General features: G+C 47.3%; 1 protein-coding gene across 3 annotated transcripts in view; it reads right to left on the bottom strand.

Annotated features, from left to right (window-relative positions):
* LOC111143738 (calcium voltage-gated channel subunit alpha1 D) overlaps positions 1–24,002 on the bottom strand; it is a 299,470-nt gene that overhangs the window by 100,664 nt on the left and 174,804 nt on the right. For all 3 annotated transcript variants that reach the window (XM_022497561.1, XM_022497562.1, XM_022497560.1), the window contains exon 9: positions 2,372–2,541. In XM_022497561.1, coding sequence (XP_022353269.1) covers positions 2,372–2,541 — 170 coding nt within the window. The remainder of the gene's footprint in view (positions 1–2,371; positions 2,542–24,002) is intronic.

Below are 24,002 nucleotides of genomic sequence, written 5' to 3'. Positions count from 1 at the left end.
GCAGACTGCTGGCCCCCTGATCACAGGGCCAGCTTGTCCCCATCTTACACTAAGGCCCAGCTTCTCCATCTTCCCTCTACAGCCAGGTTTCCAAAGGCAGAGGCACAGAGTTTTGTCACAATGTGGCCGGGTCCTTCACACATGCTGGCAGCACCGGAAGTATTGGGCCAAGACAAAGTGAGCGAGAGCTCTGGGGACTATCAGAAGACATTGCCTCGAGCCCACAGAAAATGCCTACTCCTCAAACCCCAGGCACAAGCACAGTCTCACCACACCTGATGCTAGCGGTACGAATGGGGACCCCGTCCATTTCCAAAGCCGGGGCACTGAAGGGGTGAAAAGACACCGCCTGAAAGGCTCACCCAGCAACCCGTCAGCCACAGCTCCACTGGTAAAGGAAGGGGGCGTGCTCAGGAGAAGGACCAGTACTTGTGCTGGCTGACACATGACATGCTACACTGGGAGAGGGAGGACGTGGCTGGCAGACACCCCCCCCCACACACACACCCCACCCCCACCCCCGGAAACCAAGGTCAGCACCCAAGCTACAGTCTGGAAACGAGCAGGGAGACAGTGGGGTAGGCATCCCTCCTGCTCCAAGAACAGCCTGTTGCCGGCCATATGGTAGGCGCGGAAGCCGCAAGAAGCCCATTGGGATTTGGACTCAAATGCCCTGAAGACACAGACACCCTTCTTACACCCACTGACCCAGAAGACACCACCCAGTTTGGAACTGGAAGGAATACCCCTGCATGAACTCCCACCTCAAAGTCAGCACACAAAGGCTGCTCTAGAAATCCTCCAGCAGCTTCCTGATGCTCAGGCACTGTGTCCCCCGTCTCTTCCTCAAGGGAGCAGCACCAGTGACCCTGGGAAGCAGCAGGGAGAGGAGAGGAGGAGTCTGTCTGCCCATTGCTGGCCCCCCAGGAGCCCACAGGACTGAGTCCATCATTTGCAGCTGTGAGAACAGGAAACTCACACTCCCAATGGGAGCACAGACCCAGAGTCCTCAGCTAGAAGCAACCAAAGGCCACCTCAGTCACCCGTGGGCCGCTCGGCCTTCACTTGTGTGATCCGCTGTCTACAGAGGAGGCACATACTGGCCTCACCCGCCCAGCCTCCCTGCCCCATCTCCCCAACCAGCCGAATGAATGAACCTCCCCCGGTCCCTCCTCACACCTCTGCCGTGTCTCAGAAGGTTTCTCCTGACACTGACCGACCTCAGGCTCCTCCATCCTTCCAGGCTCGGGGCCAATGCCCCACAGCTCCCCGCTGGAGCCCCACAGTCGGCCCTCAGCCCCTCAGCACTGGGCACACAGATGCCACCCCTCCCGACCTGCATCTCTGTCCCCCTGGGCAGCATCTCAGCATGCATAGGCCTAACCATCCCCAGAAGGAACAAACCACATCCCGTCCACCTCAGGAGTGCCCCTGGCAACCAGCGCCCTCCTTGCTGGATGAAGGAGAGACCGCATGACGCCTCAGGGGCCCTGCCCTAGGGGAGCTCGCTCCGCCATCTTCCAGGAGGTGGGGCCCACCTTGGTTCCCCAGGCCTCTCAAGGGACACGCGTCTTTGACACAACTTTTCCGTCCTCACAATGAACTATTCTGGATTAGAAACAAACCACAAGCCTCTCAGTCAAATCTACTATTGAATTTTGATTTCTGCTTTTACCTGACGCACAGATAGCCCAGGAAGAGTGTGAGCTCCTCTTTGGGGGAAAGTAGGTGGTAAAAGAGACACCTTGGTTGACGATGGTAATGAACTCCAGGGGCTGCTGGGCACCGGGCCTTCCCACTGCGGAATGTGCCCGAGAGGCCTGGTGCCATGGTGGGCTACGAGGGGAGCGAGCTCCAATTAGCCACGCCAACTCACATGTGTCCTCGCCCTGCCCGGACGGCTGAGCTGGTTTCTTCCCAGCTAACAACGGGCTGAGCGCCTAGCTTCACGTGTGGAGCCCGGGTACGAGCCACTCCAGGTGGCATGAGGACGGAGAGGGACCCTGCTCTTCAAGTTCTCATCCAGGAACATGGCTCACCCCACAGGGAAGGAGCTGCAGCTCCCGTGCCGTGGGGTCACCGTGAGTCCTACCATGGCTGGCGCCCCCACAGAAGGGGGTCTCCGATTTCCCGACAAGCGATTGCGGCGGACCCCGTGACCGGGCACAAATCTGAGTCCCAAACCTCGGGCGGAGTCTCAGAGCCAGTGTAATTGCCCGGGTCCCCTCTGACGGGCGGGCGGAAGGAACCGGGCCACTAAGGAGGCCGCTTGTCTCTCAGGCCGGGTCAAGGGGGAGCAACAGCTCTGCCCGGTGGGCACCTGAATCACCCCTGAGCGCTCTCTGGTCAGGAGTAGGAAGGGGTTACATACTGTTTCGTTTGCTTTCCTCTCCTCCTTCCTCCTCGTTCTCAGGATCAATGTCTTCGGCTTGGGTGATCCAGTCCAAGTAGCCCTTTAGATCCTCCTCCAGCTGCTGCTTCTCCCGGAGCTTCTGGAAATCTCCCCGGGCTTTAGCCTTCTCTCGCTCCTTTGAGAATTCTCTGAGGGTGGCAGAGAGAACAAGCACACGTCAGGACATCCTCGGGGACCTGGACTGTGAGCCATCTGCCCTGCCACACAACAGGCTTGTGGCAGGACACACAGCGCTGAGTACGGCCACGCGAGCACAGCAACAGAGGCCACACACGTGGACAGGACATAGCACAGTGTCTTCCTAAGCAAGACCGTGGCTGTCAGAGCTGCAGAGACCACACCAACACACACGCGCTGTCCCTTAGAAAACCAACAATCCCCAAGATCCCAAGGAGCCCAGGCCCAAAATGCCACGTACTATCGTGGCAGGCTTGCTGACTGACTCCCACCCTCCCCCACCAGCAGCCTGGACTCAGACATGTCCCACCTCCACCAGAGCCTCCTCGGAGGGCGGGCATCACATGTCAAAAAGCAAGGACCCAGGAGGGCTAGGCTGTGGTCAAAGAGGGCACACACCAGGTGTAGGGCTTCTTCAATACTTATAGCCAAACACAGCATTCCTGGCCCTCATGTCCAAACTGAGAGCCAGGAGGGGGAGCACGTGCCTCTAGCAGCACCAGCAACTTCCCGCCAGAGCAGTGGACAGGGTTGGGACAGACCCACCTCACAGCCCCGTTCTCCCTCCCCACACAGAGAACAGAACACCGAGGAAGCACTATTGTCATCCCCAACCCCGCTTCCTTGCCATGATCTTTTCCCAAAAGTCTTCACCGTAGGAAATGAAGAGGCAATACAATTTGTTGCCCATTTATGGGAACACCTGTCCTGGAAAGGCTTTGGCAGAACATGTACACACTCCCAACTGCTTGCTGTTTACTCCGCCTTTGGTGTCTGCAATCCTCCATCTACACGTACATACAGAATCCCCCATTTGCTCAGGCAAGCCTGGGAGTCAGGTGGGTGATTACCCACTTTTCACATCCAAGGAACCATCTGCATTTCCGACCGGGAATAGCTACAGGAGCCAAGCTACATGAGTTATGGATTTCCTAAGTACGATTAAAAAACTGCTAAGGAAGCAGATGAGATAACAGCACAGCTTCCGCACACACAGCCCTGGATTCTAACAGAGGTTATATCTGTCCTCCTTCTGCCTTCCTTCTAGCCCAAAGATGGCACATCTCCCTATCAGGGACTTCTTTAACTCAACCCAACTCAATCCAACTCGACCCAACACAATGCAACCCAACCCAACCCAACCCAACCCAGCTAACCCAATGAACGAAGGGGGAAATTATCTGCTTACATAAGCCCAACCCCTCTTCTCTCTCTTCTATCTCCCTCTCCACTCTGGTCTGTCAAAGTGCTGAACAGATACTTGAAAGCCCAGGGATGCTGATACTTCAGATAAGAAACTAAAACCCTCACCAAGGTGCCACCCTCTGCCCAGTGAAAAAGGACGACACTCATCGCTCCCCAATCACCCACATTTTGGATGCCCCAGAAGCTGTTGTTGGCTGTGTGAGGGCTGATCCATCCCCACCTGCCCCCTCTGGGAAGTGGGGGAGGCAGGGCTACAAGGCATCCTGGGCCTGGCCTGTAGAGGATATGACCTCAGGGGGTTTGCAGGGTGAACCAAAGACTCAGAGATGTTTTCTGCACTCCTCACCCAGGGCCCTTTCCTCCAGGGAGAATCCCTGTCCATCTCCTGTAGGAGGGGCAGGGTGTTGCTGCTCAGGCGAACCACATCCTCAGGAGGATGAGGGCCTGCCAGGCCTGCTGGGCTTCCCAAGGACACGGTGACTCGGGTCTGGGTAGGTTCACCAAATTAATTTGAGTTTTAAAAAAAGTCACACCCGATCCATAATGACATCCCTGAAGGATGTAGTGGAGGCCCTGGAGGTTCATGTGGCAACATGAAAATGCATCACGCCATCTGTTTTCTTAAATGCATCGTAAAAAGCAACTATGTGGGCCTCATTTCAATTGTTCACCAGAAGTATCTAAGCCCAAATCTCTGTGTTTTGATTTTGAACTTGGAGTACGAAATTTACATGGTTATGATAAAAACAGGGTATTCTTATTCCTAGATCCATAGTTCATCTGAGTTCTTGAAAAAGATTACGAAGATAGTAAGAGAGTTACCTGAAAACCCAAGGGCTTTACAAAAGAGAATTTTGCTTTAAAATATTTTATGAAGTTTTTGTTTTTTGTTTTGCTTTCTTTGCATTAGAAATTAAAAAAGAAAGAAAAAGAAAGAGAGAACGCTAACAAGCGGTACCACTGTTGCCCATTCTTGGTTGCTGAGACATGGTAACACATGCACTGGTAAAATCCTAGTATGAGTACAATTTCTGAGAACAAAAACCTGGCTTATGGCCCATTTGTTTTAAATAACAGTCACTATCACACAACTTCAAGTGACGAAGTTGTTCATGTGAGCACTCAGAACCGACTGAAGCAGTTTCTGAATGGCCTAATACTCAGCAGGCAGGCAAGATTTGCTGATTAGAAGGAACAGAGATTTGCAAGCATGAATCTCCCCCTGGTGGCTCTGAGACAGGCTGGGGGGAAAGACGCATGGAGGGGGTCCCTGTGATGGACCTGTAGACCACCCTGGGCTCTCTGGTGGAAGACCTGGATTCTAGTCCCAGATCTGTCACTGGTCTCTTCTGAGTTTCGTTTTTCTCAGCTGCAAACAGACATAAGACCTGGTCTACTGTTTCACAGAGATTAAGTAAGACAATACTGTGGAAATCACAAAGCGTTGGACAAATGTGAAGCTGAAAAATAGAATATTTACATTGAATCTGGACATGAAAAAGGCAACAGGAGGAGCTTTCTCCAATACTAAAGGGGGGAAAATTGCCAAGAGCTCTGAGCGGGCTCTGAGCTACACGATCCCAGCAGAACTGAGAGAAACACAGGACACATAGGATCCTAGGCTCAGAGTGACCTCCATGAGCCAGCCAGTGCCTCAGTAATCCTGTACCACTCTCTGCCCCATTGGAAATAACCCAGTCCCATCTTGACAAACCTTCCACTCCAAAAAAAATCCCACCCAAGTCCTCCGAACCTTCCATCAGCCTCAGTGGATGAAGAAAAAAGTTCTTCATTTTGCATGAGAACTTGTCATTTTCAAAGCTTGTTACTAAGGGACTGAATAATAGTCACTACTACAAAAGTTGCCTTTAAACAGCTATTGGTAGAAACCATCTGACTTTTTACAAATGACTAGAAATCTAACAACTCAGCATGTGACAGAAGCCTACTGGTTCCAGATCAGAATTCTATTTATGATACACTCAATCAAAGGAAAAAAAAATATAAGAAGGGCTTTGACAAAAAGGCACCTGGTATTTTATCCTTTATGTATGAAAAAAGGGGTAATAAGAAAACATGCATATTACACTTCAGGGTGTATCCAAAAGAGAAAGCAGAAAATGCAAAATGGGGGCCAATGGAAGGGAGGGGACAAAACAGGAGGGACCCTGTTAAGTGTAATTTTATAGTTTTGACTTTCGGGACCATGCTAATGTTCCACAAATTATAATTTCTTAATTAAATCACCAAGGACGGGTTGGAGGGAAAATACCCCTAAAGTGGAATTGAATTGAGACAAAAGAATCTGATTGTATGTCAAACGAATACCATAGCTATCCTGAAGAGAAAGACAAAACTAGCTCAGGTACTTTAGGATCCCTTGACTGCCTGCTCTCAGCCTTGGATAGGACCAAGTGAGGGAAGAACAGCAAATAAATGCTAAACTCCTTCAGGGAGTTTTGTGTTTGGTAGTGCTATGGGCAAAAATAGTACTGAAATCATTTCAGATGTATTATAGGACTCAACAAATGAGCAAATGTGTCCATGTTGTTGGGAGTCAAGGTTTTCGCTGTAGACAGAGGGTCTTAGAAACATGAAAGAAAGAAAGACTGAAAGGATCCTCTAAGGATGGACTAGAATGGGAGGTGTTGGTGGGAATTCATGATTTCTATGTATCTGTAAATACGTGTATGTATATGTACATATAAATGCACTTATTTCATAGCTCTGTTGAAAGGATATGGAAGCAAAGGCACCCCAGTAGTTATGAGCACATCTGGCACCCAGGCTTCGGTCTCTAATACCATTTCTATGAAAAGGAACCAGAAATCTTGGGTAAAACGGCTGATTCGAGGGCCAGAGTAGAGTAGGTACAGGATGAAACAAGTAAGGAAGTACCAAAAATAAATAAATAAAAACTAAAAGCAAAACAAAAGTATGATAAGAGCATGCCATAAGGTCACAGGAGCCAGGGAAGTATCTCACACTGGCTAAATCTAGGATAGTTTGGGCCCCAAAATAATGAGAAACAGAAATTAAAATTTAAAAAAATCAGTCCACACTTGTAATAGACAGATAAATGAAAAAACAAATGAACTGATCATTGCTAGAGGAGAGGAGAAGTGGGGTGGTAGACAACATGAGTGAAAGGGAGTGGGAGATGTAGGCTTCCAGTTATGGGATGAGTAAGTCATGGGGATACAAGGTATAGCACAGGGAGAGAGTCAATGCTACTGTGAGAGCAGTGTACAGTGACAGATGGTGACGATGCTTGGGGTGAGCACAGCGTAATGTATAAACTTGTCAAATCACTATGTTGTATGCCTGAAACTAACGTAACACTGTGTGTCAACTATACTCAAATTTTTTAGAAGTACAAAAACAAGCAAAAGCAAATGAGATAAAATATTAATAAGGGAATTCAGGTAAAGGGTACATGGATTATTCACTATGTTAATCTGATTCTTATAAAGTTTTCTGTACTTTGAAATTACTTCCAAAGAGAAAGAATTTTCAAGCTTTGGGAAAATGTAACCAGGGTAACCAAGTGCAAATTTACGTCACGTATGCATTTCTGGTTCCCAGCTAGACTGTAGGCTCTTCCCAGACGGACAATGTTGTCCATCTCTTATGTTTTCCTTTCCACGTCTCTGTCTCTCCCAAGATGTCCCCCCCTTCCAGTAGGCATGTGGGAAAGTCTGGATACAAAGCACATGAAATGAGCCCCATTCCTTAAGAGGCCAGAATGCATCAGGGGAGAAAGCCCACGATTCCTGAGATCTCCCAGAGGCATGAAACGAGCGTGTCTCAGCCCAGACACACCATCTGGACCGGCTTTCACCATCAGCGTGCCCTTTCCCCTTATCACTTACAGGCCTCATTTGCTCGAGCATCCTGGTTGCTAGATAATCTTTCCTCCTGTCCTTTGTAAGGGGGAATTTCTCAGTGAGGAATCTCCCTGCCTGCTGGACATCACGACCACCAGGCGTCTACGCCAGCCAGTTTGCACATACCTCACCCGCCGAAGCAACTGGAGGAGCTGTAGCTGGAGTGTCCATGAGGGTTCCCCTCCCCCTCGGCTTCAGGCTCCCACTGCAGATCTTGGCTTCATCCTGATGTTGTCCTGCTCAGAAAGCCTTGGGACTCCTTACTGCTGCCCTCAACACTCCAGGGGCAAAAACCACTTAGCCTGTCCCTTGAGGCCTCCTAGGCTTCTCCCACAGGTTACCCCAGCTCTATATCCCTGCCTTATCACAAGCACCTTGTATTCTGGCTGTGCTCTTCTCAATTCCTCAACCCTCAGAGCCCCTGTCTGCAGAACTCTATCCAACTGAGAAGCCTTCTCCCACCTCTGAATTCCAGCTCACCTATCAAGACCCAGGTTTCCTGGCTACCCCCGGGTTATCCCCACCCATCAACAAAGAGTCCTGCCCTCCTCTGAATCCCCAGGGCACTCTGCTTGGTGAACACCAAGACACAGAGGTGCGTGTGTGTGCCCAGGCCAGCTGATCTCCTCAGCAAGATATCCCTGATGGAGCCCAGCCCAGTGCCCCACCCTCATCCTCACTGCAGAGGATCAATAGTGATGGAGGGACCGTTACAACCCTCATTACATAGAAACTGAGGAAGTGGAGGCTCAGAGAGATTGGTCAGAGAAGCCCATCGAGCTCCTGAACAGACCCTCCCAAGGACCTCGACGCAGGCAACCAAGAAGCAGAGAAAGAAGCGGGTAGAAGTACAAAGGGCTGAGGTAAAATAAGCAGTTTAGAGTCAGCCCAGGAGGAGCCTTAAATCCCAAACTCAGAATCAGGATTGCTTCCCTGTAGGCAATGGGGAACCACCAGAAGTCAGACAGAAGAGACTCCTTATCGGCTCTGTTCTACGGGAGTTCTATGTGAAGATGAGGTCAAAATAGGGAGAAAATAGTGCTGAAGCCAGAAGGCATTCAGGAAACACCGGGTGACAGGGTTGATTCAACACCAACAAGAATGTGAGTCAGAAGTAACATGGCTCTGACAAAATTTCCAACTTCTGTAGAAGGTGCTGAAGAACACCTGTGGGGACCGCCATTACTGACTCTCAGTCAGCCTCACACCGCGGTCACTTTGGCCTCTGCCCCCTGACGCTGGTCTCCTGGGTCTGACCCCACCCAGAGTCATCTTCTCTGCGAGTGTGGACCTTCCTCCAGGGCCAAACAATGCCCCCACTTCCTGCCATGGGGAGATTCCATGCCCACGTGTTCAGGAAAGAAAGGCCCGTGGGCAGGGGGCAGTGGAAGGCCAGACAGGAGGGGGGATAGAGAAGAGACACCACAGAAGAGCCCCCTTTCTGGTCCATAAGTCTCCAGAAGGCTGCCATAGAAAAGAGGAAGTGGACCTCCTGTGGGCCCCAGGGAGAGAGCAGAAGCAGAGTAAGACTGATTTCAGAGCAAGAGAAGGCAGAAACTTCTAATAGTCCAAGTGCCCCGAAGATGAAACAGGAAGCCATGGGAGACAGTAGCTTCTAGAGTGGGCGCCATGGAGATGGGGGCCTTTGGTAGAGGGCTAGCACCTTGGTAGGGAAGCTGGAGCAGGGATTGTGGTATAGACCTCGCCCGTATCTCTTCTCCAGGCCCACACAACACCCATCTCACTCAGGCCAGCACTTGCAACACACTGCCCCGTACTGTGTCCAGCCATGACCGTGGCTCAAGCCTCCTGGGCTTCTCTATGGCTCCAAGGGAAAGCCAGACCCCTGACTGCTGCGAAGTGGTCCCTTCCTCACTGTCTGCTTCCTCTCTCAGTCCAGCCAGCCAAGACGTCTGGTGGCATCAAGAAGCCTAAGGGCCAAGGGAGTCAGAAGCAATGGCCAGGAGGGGTCCTGACTGCGGAGCAAGGGTACAGCCACATCCCCAGGTGGCAGTCACACGGGCTCCAGCGAAGCCCTGCAGAGGGGAGAGGAAAAGCGAAGAGCACACGCAGAAGTCTCGGAGACAGGCAGAGCCTGAATGCACAGCTGCCTTTAGCGGCCCTAACCCGAGACTACCCTGGCCCGGGGCCCACTTGCCAACCAACATCAGTGCCAGCAGGATCTGCGCTCATGCAGCGGGGGTGCTGCCTCAGTTTCCTGCAGGAGGGTCAGCCAAGTCACGGCCCCTTTCTAGTAATAACAGAAACAAACCTCTTACATATGGGGATTTCTATCTGGGATCCTCCAGGCATCTTTAGGTGCACTGTCCCACAGGTCCTCGCTACCTTGATGCGGGACAGGCAGGAGGACAAGGACTGTCCTCCCATCTCGCAAAAACCAAAGTTGAAGCTCAACAAGGTGGCGTTACTGACCCTGCACCACAGGCTTAGGAAACAGGACAACTGGACTCCAAACTAAGCATTCTTTCCACAGGACTCCCTATCCCTCTGCTTCCCGGCTTAGGAGATGTGCAGACAGGACACTTACTGGTCAGGATCAGGAGGGCTGGGTCAAGATGGAAGGCACTGCTTACCCTCGGCATTCTGGTTTTCCTCTAGAGCCCCGACTCCGTGCTTAGCTCAGGGATAGTATACGCCCCAGAAAGCTCTGCTCCAGGAAGACACACTCTGCCTTGAAGAAGGTAGCTTCCTCCCACCCCAGGAGTCCCTGCACACATGCCCCACACTGCAGAGAGCTCCCTAAACCCTGACAGTGCCAGGATTTATAGGTCCTGACATCCCGCGCTCTGGGAGCCCCGGCTCAGCCAACACAACGGGGGGGAGAGAGCACTTAGCCTGAAGCAAACCACTGCATTCAAATGGCAGGGCAGGTCACAGGGGATGGCCGCCACACAGTTGGCTCTGGAATTTGTTATTTCTCAAACGCCCCATAAAGTAAATGGGCCACTGGAAGTTGGGTTGATTTAGAAATAGGGTTCCTTCTTGGGTTGTAACGCTATTTGTTTTAACCAGACCCACACAAATAAAATGTAGACGAATGCTTTGAAATTTGGGCATGCACACACGCACGCACACACACAGAGAAAACAAACACAAACAAGCATAAAAGCCTTCAGTGAGCAAAGCCCACATGTGAACTACTAGGACTCAGATTTCCAGGGAAAGAGAGGACTCAGGAATTCACACTCTCTCTCACACACACATTCACATGCAACATTCATAAAAAGACAGAGTGGGGAAGCAGAAGAAGTAAGCCAGTGGTTTTGATCAGTGGAGGCCAGTCTTTCTTAGGTGTTAATTCTTTCCACTATGTAGACATAAAGGAAATGAAACAGAATAAAAAAGTAGTTGGGCTCAAAACATATTTTTATGTTTAAATCTAATTTTTTGGGAAGCACACAAGTTCAGTGTCTGTTCAAGGAAATGAGGTGTTCTGTAAAAAAAAAAAAAGAAAGAAAAGAAAGAAGGGAGGGAGAGAAGGTGGGGTGGGTAGGAAGGAAGGGAGGGAAAAAATCAACAACCTGTGATATTTCACAATTTAAAAAATATTTTAAATGAGTGGCACTGGCTCAGTTCAAAGTTCATCAAAATCATTGGCTTTGTTCCAGTTTCCCTCAACCACAAAAGGCCAGGATTTGCCCCAGGAGGCTGTCTTTGCATGAGAAGAGCCTGCCAGCGTCCCAGGGGAAGGTCATGCACCCCACCTTGACCTGCTCCTTTGCAGGTGACACAGGGCTGTAGGGGAAGGGAGCTCATCTGGGGTGGTGGTCTTGGATGGCAAGTGAGCCACTGGCTGGGAAGAGGGACAAGAGAAAAGGGAGGGCTTTGTTTACACAGCAAGAGGTTGGAGAAAGTATCCAATAGTCACATTTCCAGGCAGCCACACTAGGACCGTTCTTTGATCCTGAAATAACCCCTGTAGTGAGTCTTTCCGAAAAGGGAGTGCCTCCTAATTTCTGTTCATACAGGTTTGGGTGTCTTAAGTGATGTCGTCAAACCCACATTCCCTTTTTCATGTCTTTGACTGCCTTTTTGGACATAAAAGTCTCCGAAAAAATGCTCTAAATAGAATACAGTTTCCATCTTTTGAGAAGACACACCATTTTCAAAGTAGGTATTTCCTAACTTTTCTCCCCCCAGCTTTTAATGACAAGGATATCTGCTGCGAACCGCAGCTGAGCGGGCATGTCCACACCTAACCTCAGGGACCTGGCACATGTGGCGCTTCCCCTCCCCCACCCCCAGAGCAGGAGGGACGGAGCCCACTAATGCAGGATCAATCTGGTCCTCTGTCTCTCCTGGTCCTCTCTAACCACCTGCTCCAACCATCCTCAATTCCTTCATTCCCTCCAAGGCACAGAGGTGTTACTGCTGTACGTTGGTGTTCCCTAAGTTAGCCTCGACTGCTCGGTCCCATCCTCGCCCACGCTGCTGGGTCAGCCTGCAAGCACATTTCTCTAACGTCTTTAGAGTCTCCTGGATGAATCTTGCTGGCGTAGAATTTCATTCACAGCACTACAATTGTTCTCTAGTATTTTCTTCTAGCACTAAGCTGTAAGCTCTGTGAAGAAGGGGCCGTGTGAGTCTTATCTTTGTATATCAATTCCTTATCAAAAGTGGTGGCCATTGCTCGGTAAGACTAGGCTACATTTTATTTATTTATTTTTTATTTATTTTAAAGATTTATTTGTCAGAGAGAGCGCACAAGCACAGGGGGCAGCAGAGGGAGAAGCAGGTTCTCCACTGATCAGAGAGCCCGATGTGGGACTCGATCCCAGGACACTGGGATCATGACCTGAGCTGAAGGCAGATGCTTAACTGACTGAGCCACTCGGGCACCCCAGGAATAGGTTAAATTTTAATAAATGTTTTTATAGACTCAGGTCTTTTTTTTTCTTTCAATTTTTCTATTTTCTATTTTTTAATTTTTTTATTAGAGAAAGAGAGGGAGGGGCAGAGAGAGAGGGAGACTCCTAAGCTAGCTCCACACCCGGTGCAGAGCCCGGTGTGGGGACCTGAGCTCACAACTCTGACATCACGACCTGAGTCGAAATCAGGAGTCAGACACTTAACCGACTGGGCCACCAGGTGCCCCTACAGACTCAGGTCTTAGGTTAATAACGACCACTTCATAGACATGGATTGTGGGCTCTGCACTAGACTGGGTGTATCTGATGACAAATGGCCATGTAACGTTCTAGCACCTAAAATTGTACCCACCATTGTCATTAAAACACAAACAAAGACAGCCAGTGTCCTGCAAAGTCTTAAAAAGTCCTCCATGAAAAGGAAGAAAGTGTATCTGGCATCTTAGAATGAACTACCCTTTCCTTTGACTGCATCTCCTTGTCAGAGGAAAGAAGAGCTGCTCTCTCTCTTTCTGCAGAGTTAAGTTTCCATGGCTACCAAGACATTCTAGTGCTTCCAGCAGAAAATTTCCCATGCAGGTTGCACGCTAAAAGTTACAGATTCCTTGCTTCAATCTGTTTTTTAGAAAAGATGTGCTAAGAGGCATTCTTCAAAAACATGGGCTCTCTCATCTCATCACTTTCTCCAAATGAAATACATCCTTCAATCAAATGAGTCAAGCCTACATCGTTAGCTGCCATGACAGGCGTGCAATGTGTTAGTTAAGAAGTCACTTGAGAAACCTCACGCTAGACTTCTCCGATTCCAGTGTTTAAAGGAAAAATGAGGAAAATGTGTACCTGAAGTCTGACTCTGGACGGTGGCAGAACCCTTAACAAATAAACCTGTTGGAAGGTACCAGCAACTCCGCGCATGTCCTACTTATGCACTGACACCGTCTGCTGCGTTACAAGCCTGGTTATAACTGCCCGGAATGGAGTGACGGCTGCCTGTGCCTGTCTGCGGGCAGGGTCTGACTGCAGGTAAGCAACACCGGACCAGGGGAGAAGCTGGGACCAAACCCATCTGTTGGGATCGCTAAGAGTTTCAGCCCAATCCCACCCTCACAGAGGAGATGGAGCCTCTCCCTCTCAGGAGAGATTCCTCGTTGGAGAGCAGGATGGGTGCCCTCTGTGGACCATCACGTTTAGTTGAGATGAAGGGAATGAGCATATTTTAAGTGACACTCAGGGATTCAGAGACATCCATCCCCACTAAAAGGATCTAAAAAGACCACTTGAGCTAGAATGGAACTTGTTCACTAGCACTTGTTTTGTTGTTGTTGTTTTTTAAAGAATAGATGATAGATAGATAGATAGATAGATGGCACAAGCCAGTGGGAAGGAGAAGAGGGAGAGCGAGAGGGAGAGAGAGAATCTCAAGCAGACTCCCTGCTGAGCAGAGAGCCCGGTGTGGGGCTCGATCTCACGACCCTGAGATCATGACCTGAACCGAAATCAAGAATTGGACACTCAACCGACAGAGCCCGCCCAGGTGCGCCGTGACAAGCACTTTTAAGAGGAAAAAGAAACCAATTTCTCTGAAGCCTCCATATTCCACCACTCCACTCTGCTCTGGGGGAGTCATCTGGAGGAGATAAAGATACAGGTAAAACAGGAAGAACACAGCAGCTCAGGCCGTATCAGCACAGAATCCAGCCGGGGGAGACAGGGTCCCACAGGAGGTGTCCCCGCGCCTGACACGCAAGGAGCTTCCAACTGATTGGAGAAGTAGCTTGGGCCCCGGAGACACATAGCTCGGAATTTGATTTCTAGCTTACTAGGAATCCTGACTAGCTGTGTGACTTTGAGAAAAGTGAAACCTCTCTGAGCCTTGCTGCTCTCAGCTATAAAGCTGAGGCAAAAGCACTTCAGTAAGGTATTAGAGAAGACTGAAAGAAGTAAACTGTGCAAAGCATGTAGCCGGGAGCCGGGTGTCTGTCTTAGCCACTCTCTTAACAAAGAACAAAGGAAAACTCTCTCACACAATCCGTACCCAGAGTTGACCACCAAGTCCACAGATCTCGCCTCCCCTCTGAGGCCCCAAGCGCCTTCTGCATCGACTCCTTCATGTTTATCTCCACCACCCCACACTGCCTGTCCCCTCACCCCCTCACCATCAGATTCCCCCCCCCCCCCCCCCCCCCCCCTCACCCCCCCACCACCACCACCCCCCCCCCCCCCCCCCCCACCTCCTAGCTCCCACCTCACTCCATGTCACCCTGCGGGGCCCCATCTTTGCTTTCCAGGCCTGGTTCCACATCGTCACCTGACTTACACACACCTCCACAGCTCCCGTCAACGGAAGCAAAAACTCCCACCTCCTTCATGGGGCTCCCCAAGTGCGGCGGCTTCTTTCTGACCCCCCACCCTTTGCACACCAGCTGGCAGAGAGCACCCGGGCCCCAACACACGTGTGCACTGGGCCCCGTGTTCCTCGCCATGTGCTGGAATCTTTCTTTACATCCTTGCAAATGCCCTCCCTTCCATGGCCAGCCGGAGTTTGGCTTCCTCGGGAGAACCCCCTCCGTCGTGCCAGCCCTCCCCTGTACATCTGGGCCATGCTGCTAGGGGCGGCGTAGATGCCCAAACGCAGGTGACCGAGGGCCAGACAGGAAGATTGCACAAGTGGCCCCCAGAGTTGGCCCCGCGGCCCCTCAATGATTACACCTCCGTCAGCTGGCTCGTCAGCAAACGCACAGGATCCAAGCCCAGGTCGGGCACAGGGCACAGCACACACATGGGTGGGTGCAGGGCCGTCGCCCCCCCAAATTCAACTCCTCAGATAGAGCAAAAGCCTCCCGGACTCAGAAGCCAAGAAGCCGCAAACGCTTGGAGGCTCCAAGGGCGGCAGCAGAGAACTCCACTTAGACCAAGATTGAGTTTAACGCAGAATTTACGGGACATGATCTAGTTCTGAACAGATTAATATTTTATCCCTGAATCCAAACCCAACTCTTGGGATAATCAGACTTAGAGAAATTAGGTTAGTGCTTCCAGAGCCGCTCCAGTCCCGGGAAGTTGGGACGTCCTGGAGAGAAGGGCTGGCGAGGGAGCATTCAGAGTGCAAAGAAGGAGGATTTCAAAGGCCCAGAGACAGTCTGTCTCAAGGAGATGACAGTCCAGCCAACGCTGAAAACATCTGCGGTGGGAAAGGTCTGTTCGGTTCACAGGTCCCTTCCCGTCTGTTTCTCTTCTTGGTTCTGAGGACAGGTCTACAAGACAAGTGACAGGGCAGATGAGGCCACCCCCATCAGGACAAGTGAAGCCCACTGGGGAAGGTCACGTCGGCAGAAAGAGGCCACCAGCATGACAACCAGGCCCCTGCAAACCTGTGCTGTCCCCACCATGCTGACATGCGGGAACCAGTCACTGCAGCAACTGGTAATCCCCTTGGCGGGAGAAGCCACCGCCCATAACCCTCAGTCCTCCACCTGCAGCTGGGCTAGCCACACCGGCTGCAATAACCACCACCCCGGGGGGGCCCCGGGAGAGCATCTCTGGAGAGAAGCTTCTAGCACACACCTCAGGCCGGATGAGCCAGACCCAGTGGGCCAGGGTGGCTGTCAGCCGAGGACCCTCCTCTATCCGGAGACCTCACCACCAAGCCTCCACTCCCTTTGCTGATGACCAGCGAAAGCCTGCACAAAGCAAGGAGCACGTGCAATGCCCAGTCCCTCTCACCTCGCGGCCCCTGTCCCCACATTCCTCTGCACGACCTTGTCACTGACTCGGCTTTCCCTCACTCTTCAACCCTTCCCTGTGCCCTCTGGAAGTCCTGCTCCTGGACCCTCAACCGCTTCAAAGGGACCCCCATCCTCCTTGCTTGGACGGAAATCTGGGTCACCCTGGAGCTTCCCGCTCTGCTTCCCTTGCGGTCTTTCCGGATCCCTCCTCAAGGTGGAGTTGCTTGCTTTTTTCTGTTCCTCTTAACATCTTCATTAACCCACTCCTTCATTTTGCTGTAGAAGTCCATCGCACAAAAAAACCCTGTTCCTGCAGGCATAGTTTATCAGTGGAAGACGTGGCCTTCTCCACTTCCTTGGGGTCGGCTTGGGCCAACCTCCTCAACGAAGACTCCTGGCTCCCAGCCTCCTTCTCCATTCCTCCCACCCTCCTGGGGGACTCCTGCCAACACTCAGCATTGCAATTCCTTGACCTACTGACCTCCAATAGCCGTCCGTCCCATGCTGCTTCAGCCGTCCCATCCCTGCCGCACCCCAAATGTTCACCATCCCTAACTTCATCATAAACCCCAGCCTTCTGCATTCTGACCAACCATAACCTCCTAACAGCCAACTTCCTCACTGCCACTCTAGACAATTTTTTTTTCACCTCTCTGAAATGCCCGACCCATTGGACCCATTGGACCCATTTTCTCCCAATCTGTTAGGTCTCTCCTTTCCTAATTGAACTTAGATTATGTCAGTGATCTATTGGGCAAAGTTCTTGCCGGTAACCTAAAGGCTCTTCCATCCATGGGGAAGGGATGGTTGGGACAGGCTGACATCAGTGCAAGTCCCTCATTGCCAGCTTCAAGTAAGATCTCAGCACAACACATCACTTCCTCCCAGCTCATCTGAGCCTTCTCAGTGACTCACCCGAGCCTTCTCCATGCTCTTCAGACGTACGACTCCACCAGCTAGCTAGCTACCCCTTTCCCCTCAGCAGTTAAGCTTGCCTTCTGCTTCAGAGAAACTAAGAATTAGGCAAGAATATTCCCAGCTTCCCATCAATAAACCAAATTTACATCGCCCCACCCTCTCTTCCTTCCCTGTCTTTACAAAAGAAAGCACCTTCTCTTAATACTGTCCTTTGGTATCTTAATAAATTGAGCTTTTCAATCCATGATCATCTATCCCTCTATTTCCTGAGGTCTTCTTTAATTTCCTTCAGCAAAATTGTGTGTAGAAGAGGTTGTGTACGTCTTTCATTAGATTCTTGGGATCTTGATTTTTTAAGCTATATTTTTTGGTACCTTGCATGCCTCTGTTTAACATTGTGAACATATGGACTACAGTTATAATGATGTTTTTATGTTCTTTTTGCTAATTCTAGCATCTGTGTGAGTTCTGGGTTGGTTTCAATTGATTGATCAAATCTTATTAGGGGTCATGTTTTTCTGCCTGGTCACGTTTAATTGAATGCCAGACATGGTAAGTTCCCTCTTGGTGGGTGTTTGATATTCTGTATTCCTAAAAATATTCTAGTGCTTTGTTCTGGGATCCAGTTTTTTGGATCGCACTGGTCCTGTGTGTCTCGCTTCAGTTTTGTTGGATCAGTCTGGAGCACTTCCTCATGGAGGCCTAGTTATTCCTCATTAAGTGGGCGAGTCCTTTGAGCACTTTACCCAACGTCCTAGGAATGAGGAGCTTCTCCAGGGTGGCTGGTGGGAGCAGGCCATGTGCCTTGCCCTGTGTGAGCACGGAACCTCACCCTCTGTGATCCATTCCAGTGCTCTTTCTTCAGCCTCAGGTAGTTTCCTACCAACAAGAGATAAATAGTAAACTCTGCCACACCTTGCGGGGGACCCTCTGCTGGTCTCTGCAGAGCTCCTTCTAGGCCATTCTCTCCTCTCTTACGCGCTCTCCTGCATACTCTGGCCACCTTGGTTTCTGCAGATACTTAGCTTCTCAACTTCGGGAGGTCACAGGGCTCCACCAGGGTCCTTCCCTCCTGTGCTCTGGTGGCCCCAGAACTCTCTCAAGCCAGGGAGCGGGGGCAGTCACGGTCCTCGTGCAGCTTACTTCCTGTTTCTCAGGGATTGGTCCCTGTCCTTCATCACCTGGTGTCCGGTGTTCACATACATAGTCTGGTTTCGGTTTTGGTGCTTCGGGTAGGAGGGTAAATCCAGCATCTGCTACTACATCCTCACCAGAAGCAACGTCTCTCTTAATTCCACGTTGATGGTATTTTATGATCACTTTTATAAAAAATTCAAGTTATGAATAAAAACGCATGTGTTTCAAGTTTGTGGTTTAGCGAACATTGACACTCATCACTGACAATAGCCTCGTCAAGATAAACAGAACACATACGCCACAGCCCAAGTATCTCCTTTCCTTTCCCAGCCAAGCGCCCCTCTCCTACCTGAAAAAATCAGCGATCTAAGTTCTATATTATGGATTAATTTTACTTATTCTAGAACTTCAGACTCACAGCATATACTCTCTTTTATACCTGGCTCTCTTCCCTCAGCAAAACGCTTTTGAGCTTCTTCAATAACAATGCATTAGTGTTTCCATTTCTTTGTCCTGCTGGATAGTATGCCAATTTCTGATTCCATCACAATTTATTTATTTTCCTGTTGACAAACATTGGGGCTTTTCCAGGTTGGAGCCACTAGAACAAAGCTCTTTGAATGTTCATAGACAAGTCATGGTGGACATAGGTTTTCATTTCTTTTGGGTCATTACCCACAGGGATGGGACTGCTGGGCCAGTATGGTTTTTGTTTAACTTTATGAGAAACTTACAAATTTTGCCAAAGTGGTTAAGCCATTTTATGCTTCTATGAGCAATGTATGAGTGCATAAATCGCTCTGTATTCTTGCTAACGCTTGGTATTGGTCATCTTAATTTTAGCTGTTCTACTCTGTTACGGGTTTCTCATCGCAGTTTTAACTTCCATTTTCCTGGTGACTAAGGATTTTGATCATCTTTACATGTACATTGGCTGTTTTTATGTATCTTTTTATATAGTATCTGTCCAAGTCTCCTGTTAATTTTTAATTGGGTTATCTTCTTAGTTGTTAAGAGTTCTTTGTATATTATAGCTACAATTCTGTCAGAGAACTATCTATAGACAGAGGAAAGATTTCCCCTAGGATGTGGTTTCCCTCTCAGTTTCCTATTTCTAAAGGGCAAAATCATCTAGAAATGTAATTTTTTGCTTTTTGATGGTCCATTTCAAGTCAGCATTTGTGTCCAGTGTGAGCTAACAGTCAAGGTCCATTAATTCATTCATTGTATTTTACTAAAAAGATTTTTTTTCTTCATCGGATTACTTAGCACCTTGTTAAAAAAAAAATTGACTATATATATATTTCTGGATTTTCTATTCCACTCAAGTATTCTATATATCTTTTTGCCAGGCTGACACTAAATCTACTTTGCATTAGAGTAAGTCTTGAAATCAGGTAGTGTAAGCCCTTCAACTTTGTCCATCATCAAGATTATTTTGGTTATTATTTGGTTATGTGACAATCAGTAATTATATGTGAATTTTAGAATCAGCTTGTCAATGTCTTTTTTAAAAAAAGCTATTAAGATTTATAAATGGGACAGCACTGGATGTGTAGAAAATTTGAGGGAAAGGGACATGTTCACAATATCACGTCTTCCAACCCATGATTGTGGGACATCTTCATTTATTTTAGACTATCTCTGATTTGACTAATCCGTGTTTTATGTTCTTCAGCGTAGAGATCTTCCATATCGTTCCTCATCTTTATGCCCAAGTATTCTAATTTGTCGATGTTTTTATGCTTCCTCAAAGTTCATTTGCCACACATGTGCAGCTTGTATACAGGAATAAAATTAATTTTTGTAAATTGATCCTATATTCTGTGACCTTTCTATGTTCACTTCTCATTTCTAACAGGTCTTTGGTCACTTTGTAAATAAAAATAGGTTTTGCTTTCTAATCATTCTGCTTTTTCTTTTTCTTGTTTCAATGCACTAGCCAGTGCTTGTAGTATAATGTTGAAAAAAGGGGTGAGAGAGGAAGGATTACCTTATTTCTAAGCTTAGGGAAAAAAAGCGTTTCGGTCTTTCACCATTAGGGATGGTATTAGGTACAATCTTGTGAGGTTTTTGTTTTTTTGTAGACATTTTTCAGGTTGAGGAAGTTCCCACGTATTCCTAGTTTGCTAAGTTTTTAGCATGGTTACAGAACACGATCAGTAGCATTTTCTGTATTTACTGAGATTATCATATGATTTTTCTCCTTCATTTGGTTAATATGGTAAATTACATTGTTTGAGTTTCCAGTGGTGAATCAACCTTGTATTTTTGGTATAAACCCCATTTGTTCTTGAAGTATTGTTCCTTTCATCTTGCTTGATTAGATTCGCTAATATTTGAGAATTTTTACATCATATTAATGAAAGATGTTATAATGTCTGTTTGGTTTCATATTCAGGTTATTCTGGCCTCATAAAAGGACATGGAAAATGTTCACTCTCAATTATCTACCAAAGGTTTTTTTTTTTTTTTTTAGGAATGACATTCTCAATTGTTTGACATAATTCACCTTTGACATCATCGAGGTCTCCCTCTAGTTCTCTTTGAAAGACGGTTTGTGACTTTGAATTCTACCTAAAAAGCAAATAAAGGGGCTCCTTCATTTTTTATTTGAGTCCGTTCCAGTAAGCTGTGTTTTTCAGGAAATTTGCCGATTTCTCCTAAGTTACTGAATTTATTCTCATAAAATATTTTACCCTATTCTCTTGCTATTGTTTTAATGTCTGTGGTGATGTCCCTCTTTCATTACTAATACTAATAACTTAAATTTTGCTTTTTTCTATTTTGATTCGTCTTGCTACAGATCTGATATGAGTAAGCTTTTCAAAGAGCCCACTTTTGTCTTTGTTAACTTTACCTGTTATTTGTGTTCCTATTTCATTGGCTTCCTTTCTTATTTTCCACTTACCTGGACAAATTTTTGCCCTTCTTTTTCTAGACGCTTAAACGATAATGTTGACTATTGAATTTAAACCTTTCCTCTTTCCCTCTCAGCACTCCTTTAGATGGATAATGCGAATTCTGAGATGTTGCATTTTCATTTTCCAGATTAAAATATTTTATCATTTACTATAATATTTCTCCTTGAATTGTAAGTTAGAGATGTCATCTAATTTCCAAATATCTGGAGAACTGTCTAGACATTTTATTGTGATCGACTTCTACTTCACATTTATTGCCGTTAGAAAAAACATACTTCTGCAATTTCAATCTTGTTAAATTGAGTGAGACTTTTGATGCCCATATATGATCTACCTCAGTTAATGTTCCATGTACTTTGGAACAGAATGTGTATTCTGCAGTTACTGGATATAGTGTTCTATAATTATCAATGAGCTCAATTTGGCTGATAGTGCTTGGGTATTACCTATATTTAGTGTTTTTCTTCTCCTTGCTCTTATCAATTATTGAAAGGGGATAATAAGAACTTTCATCTATGTTTGTGGATTTCTCAGTTTCCCCATGTACTTTTTACTTTATAGTGCTCCCTTCATGCACATTAAAGCTTATTTCTTCATGTATTTTTTTTAAAGATTTTATTTATTTATCAGAGAAAGAGACACAGCGAGAGAGGGAACACAAGTAGGGGAAATGAGAGAGGGAGAAGCAGGCTTCCCGCTGAGCAGGGAGCCCGATATGGGGCTCGATCCCGGGACCCTGGGATCATGACCTGAGCTGAAGGCAGACGTTTAACGACTGAGCCACCTCAGTGCCCCTCTTCCTGTATTTTAAAGACATTTAGAATCCTCATATCTTCTCGATGAACTGATCCCTTTATGAGATGCTTGCTTGTATTGAAATTCCTTTTGTGTGGTATTAATATAGTTACCCCATTTTTTTGTTTTTAATCTTGAAACTTATAGCCTCTTGTATTTTTATATGCAGCTGACATGTCTTTTAATTATGTCCACTTGCATTTAATGCACTTACTGATGTGGCTGGATTTATGTCTACCATCTTGTTATTGATTTTTGGTTCATCCCACATGTTCTTTGTTCCTTTCCTGTCTTATTTTAGATAACTGAGTATAATTACTATTTAGCATTCCATTTTACCTCTTCTTTTGGCTTTTAAGGTAACACTTTACTTTTTAAGCCACCGCTCTAAAGATTTACATAGTCATCCTGAATTTACTACAGTAAATTCAATAAATCCTGAATTTACTACCATGAATTCATATTATTTCATATATAATGTAAGAACATTACAATAGTAAAGTTCCATTTAATTCTATCTTTCGTGCTATTGTTGTCATATGGGTTTTTTTTTTTTTTTTAAACATACTGTGGTCCCTACAATGTGGTTATTACTTTCATTTTCATCATCTTTTAAAGAAATTCAGAAATGAGGAAAATTCCCTACTGGTTTTTACCATTTTTGGCATTCCTTATTAATGTATATTTTTAAAATCTGGTATTATTTTCTTTAGCCTGAAGAATTTCCTTTAACACTTCCTATAGTGCAGATTTGCTGGTGACCAATTCCCCCTGCAAATTTCTTTAATTCATCTGAACTTTTTGAGGAACATGTAACTGAATACAGAATTCTTTTTTTCTTTCAGCCCTCGAAAGATGCCATTCCACTGTTCTACAGCTGACATCATATCTGAGAATAAGTCACTGTATAATCTTAGTTTCTCCCAGGACATAATTGCCTTTTCCTCTCTGGTTTCTTCTAAAATATTCTAATTTTTATTCTCGGCAATTTGCCTTTGATGGGTCTAGATGTGTTTCTCCTTGTGCTTATACTGCCTGGGGTTTGTTAAGCATCCTGGACTTTGAATTCACAGTTTTTCAAAAAAATTTGCAACATTTGAGGCAAAATTATTTCTTTAGAAATTGTTTCTTCTTCAATCTCTCTTCTACTTCTGGAACTTCAATTTCACAGTTATCCGATTAATACTGTCCTGGAGATCATTAAGTCTCTTCACTGACCTTTTCTCTTTTCCTCCCAGTGTTCTATCTATTGATTCCAGATATAGTATTACCTCTATTTCTTCACTGAGCTTTGCCATCTGTTCCTTTAATATAGCCATCCTTTCCTTCAGTTCTTTAAGGAGGCTTATAGTAGCAATTTCAAAGTCTTTGGTTTCTAATCGCAACACTTTTGTCATCTCTCCATTTGTTTCTACTGACTTCTTCCCTGTGACTATGAATCATGTTTTCTTGCCCTGTGACTCTTAACGATGTGGAGAAACAATGGGGAGAACATCTGGAGTCAGGTGTCTCCTGTAACGGGTGTTGACTTTTGTTCCGGCAGGTATCGAATTAATCGGCCACTTAACACGTGCCTTTTGAAACTTGTTTTTAAGCTTTGTTAGGGCAGGTCTAACAGTAGCTCTTCTTACAGAGCGAAAGGAGCCCCACCCCCAAGGCCTGGCTTTTCTGAAGTCTCAACTGAACATCCAAAGTGTGCCTCAAGGTCAGTCCACTCCAGCTGATCAGAACACCCCGTTTCCCAGCACGGTGAGGTTTCCAGCAGCTCACAGCTTTCTAGTGGCTGTTCTCCACCTTGCCTTGATAGTCTCATCTGGCACACAGCAGCTTATAGTCAAAGATTTAAGAGAATCCCTATATTTCCAGAGCCACTCCTCTGCACACCCCTCTTCAGGACCCTGCCCTGAAAATTCCAGCTGTCTCAGCAGCCC

Source organism: Enhydra lutris, unplaced genomic scaffold (assembly GCF_002288905.1).
Source record: "Enhydra lutris kenyoni isolate GAN:26980312 unplaced genomic scaffold, ASM228890v2 scaffoldscaffold10, whole genome shotgun sequence".
Lineage (NCBI taxonomy): Eukaryota > Metazoa > Chordata > Mammalia > Carnivora > Mustelidae > Enhydra > Enhydra lutris.
This window is presented reverse-complemented; position numbering and strand designations above follow the sequence as displayed.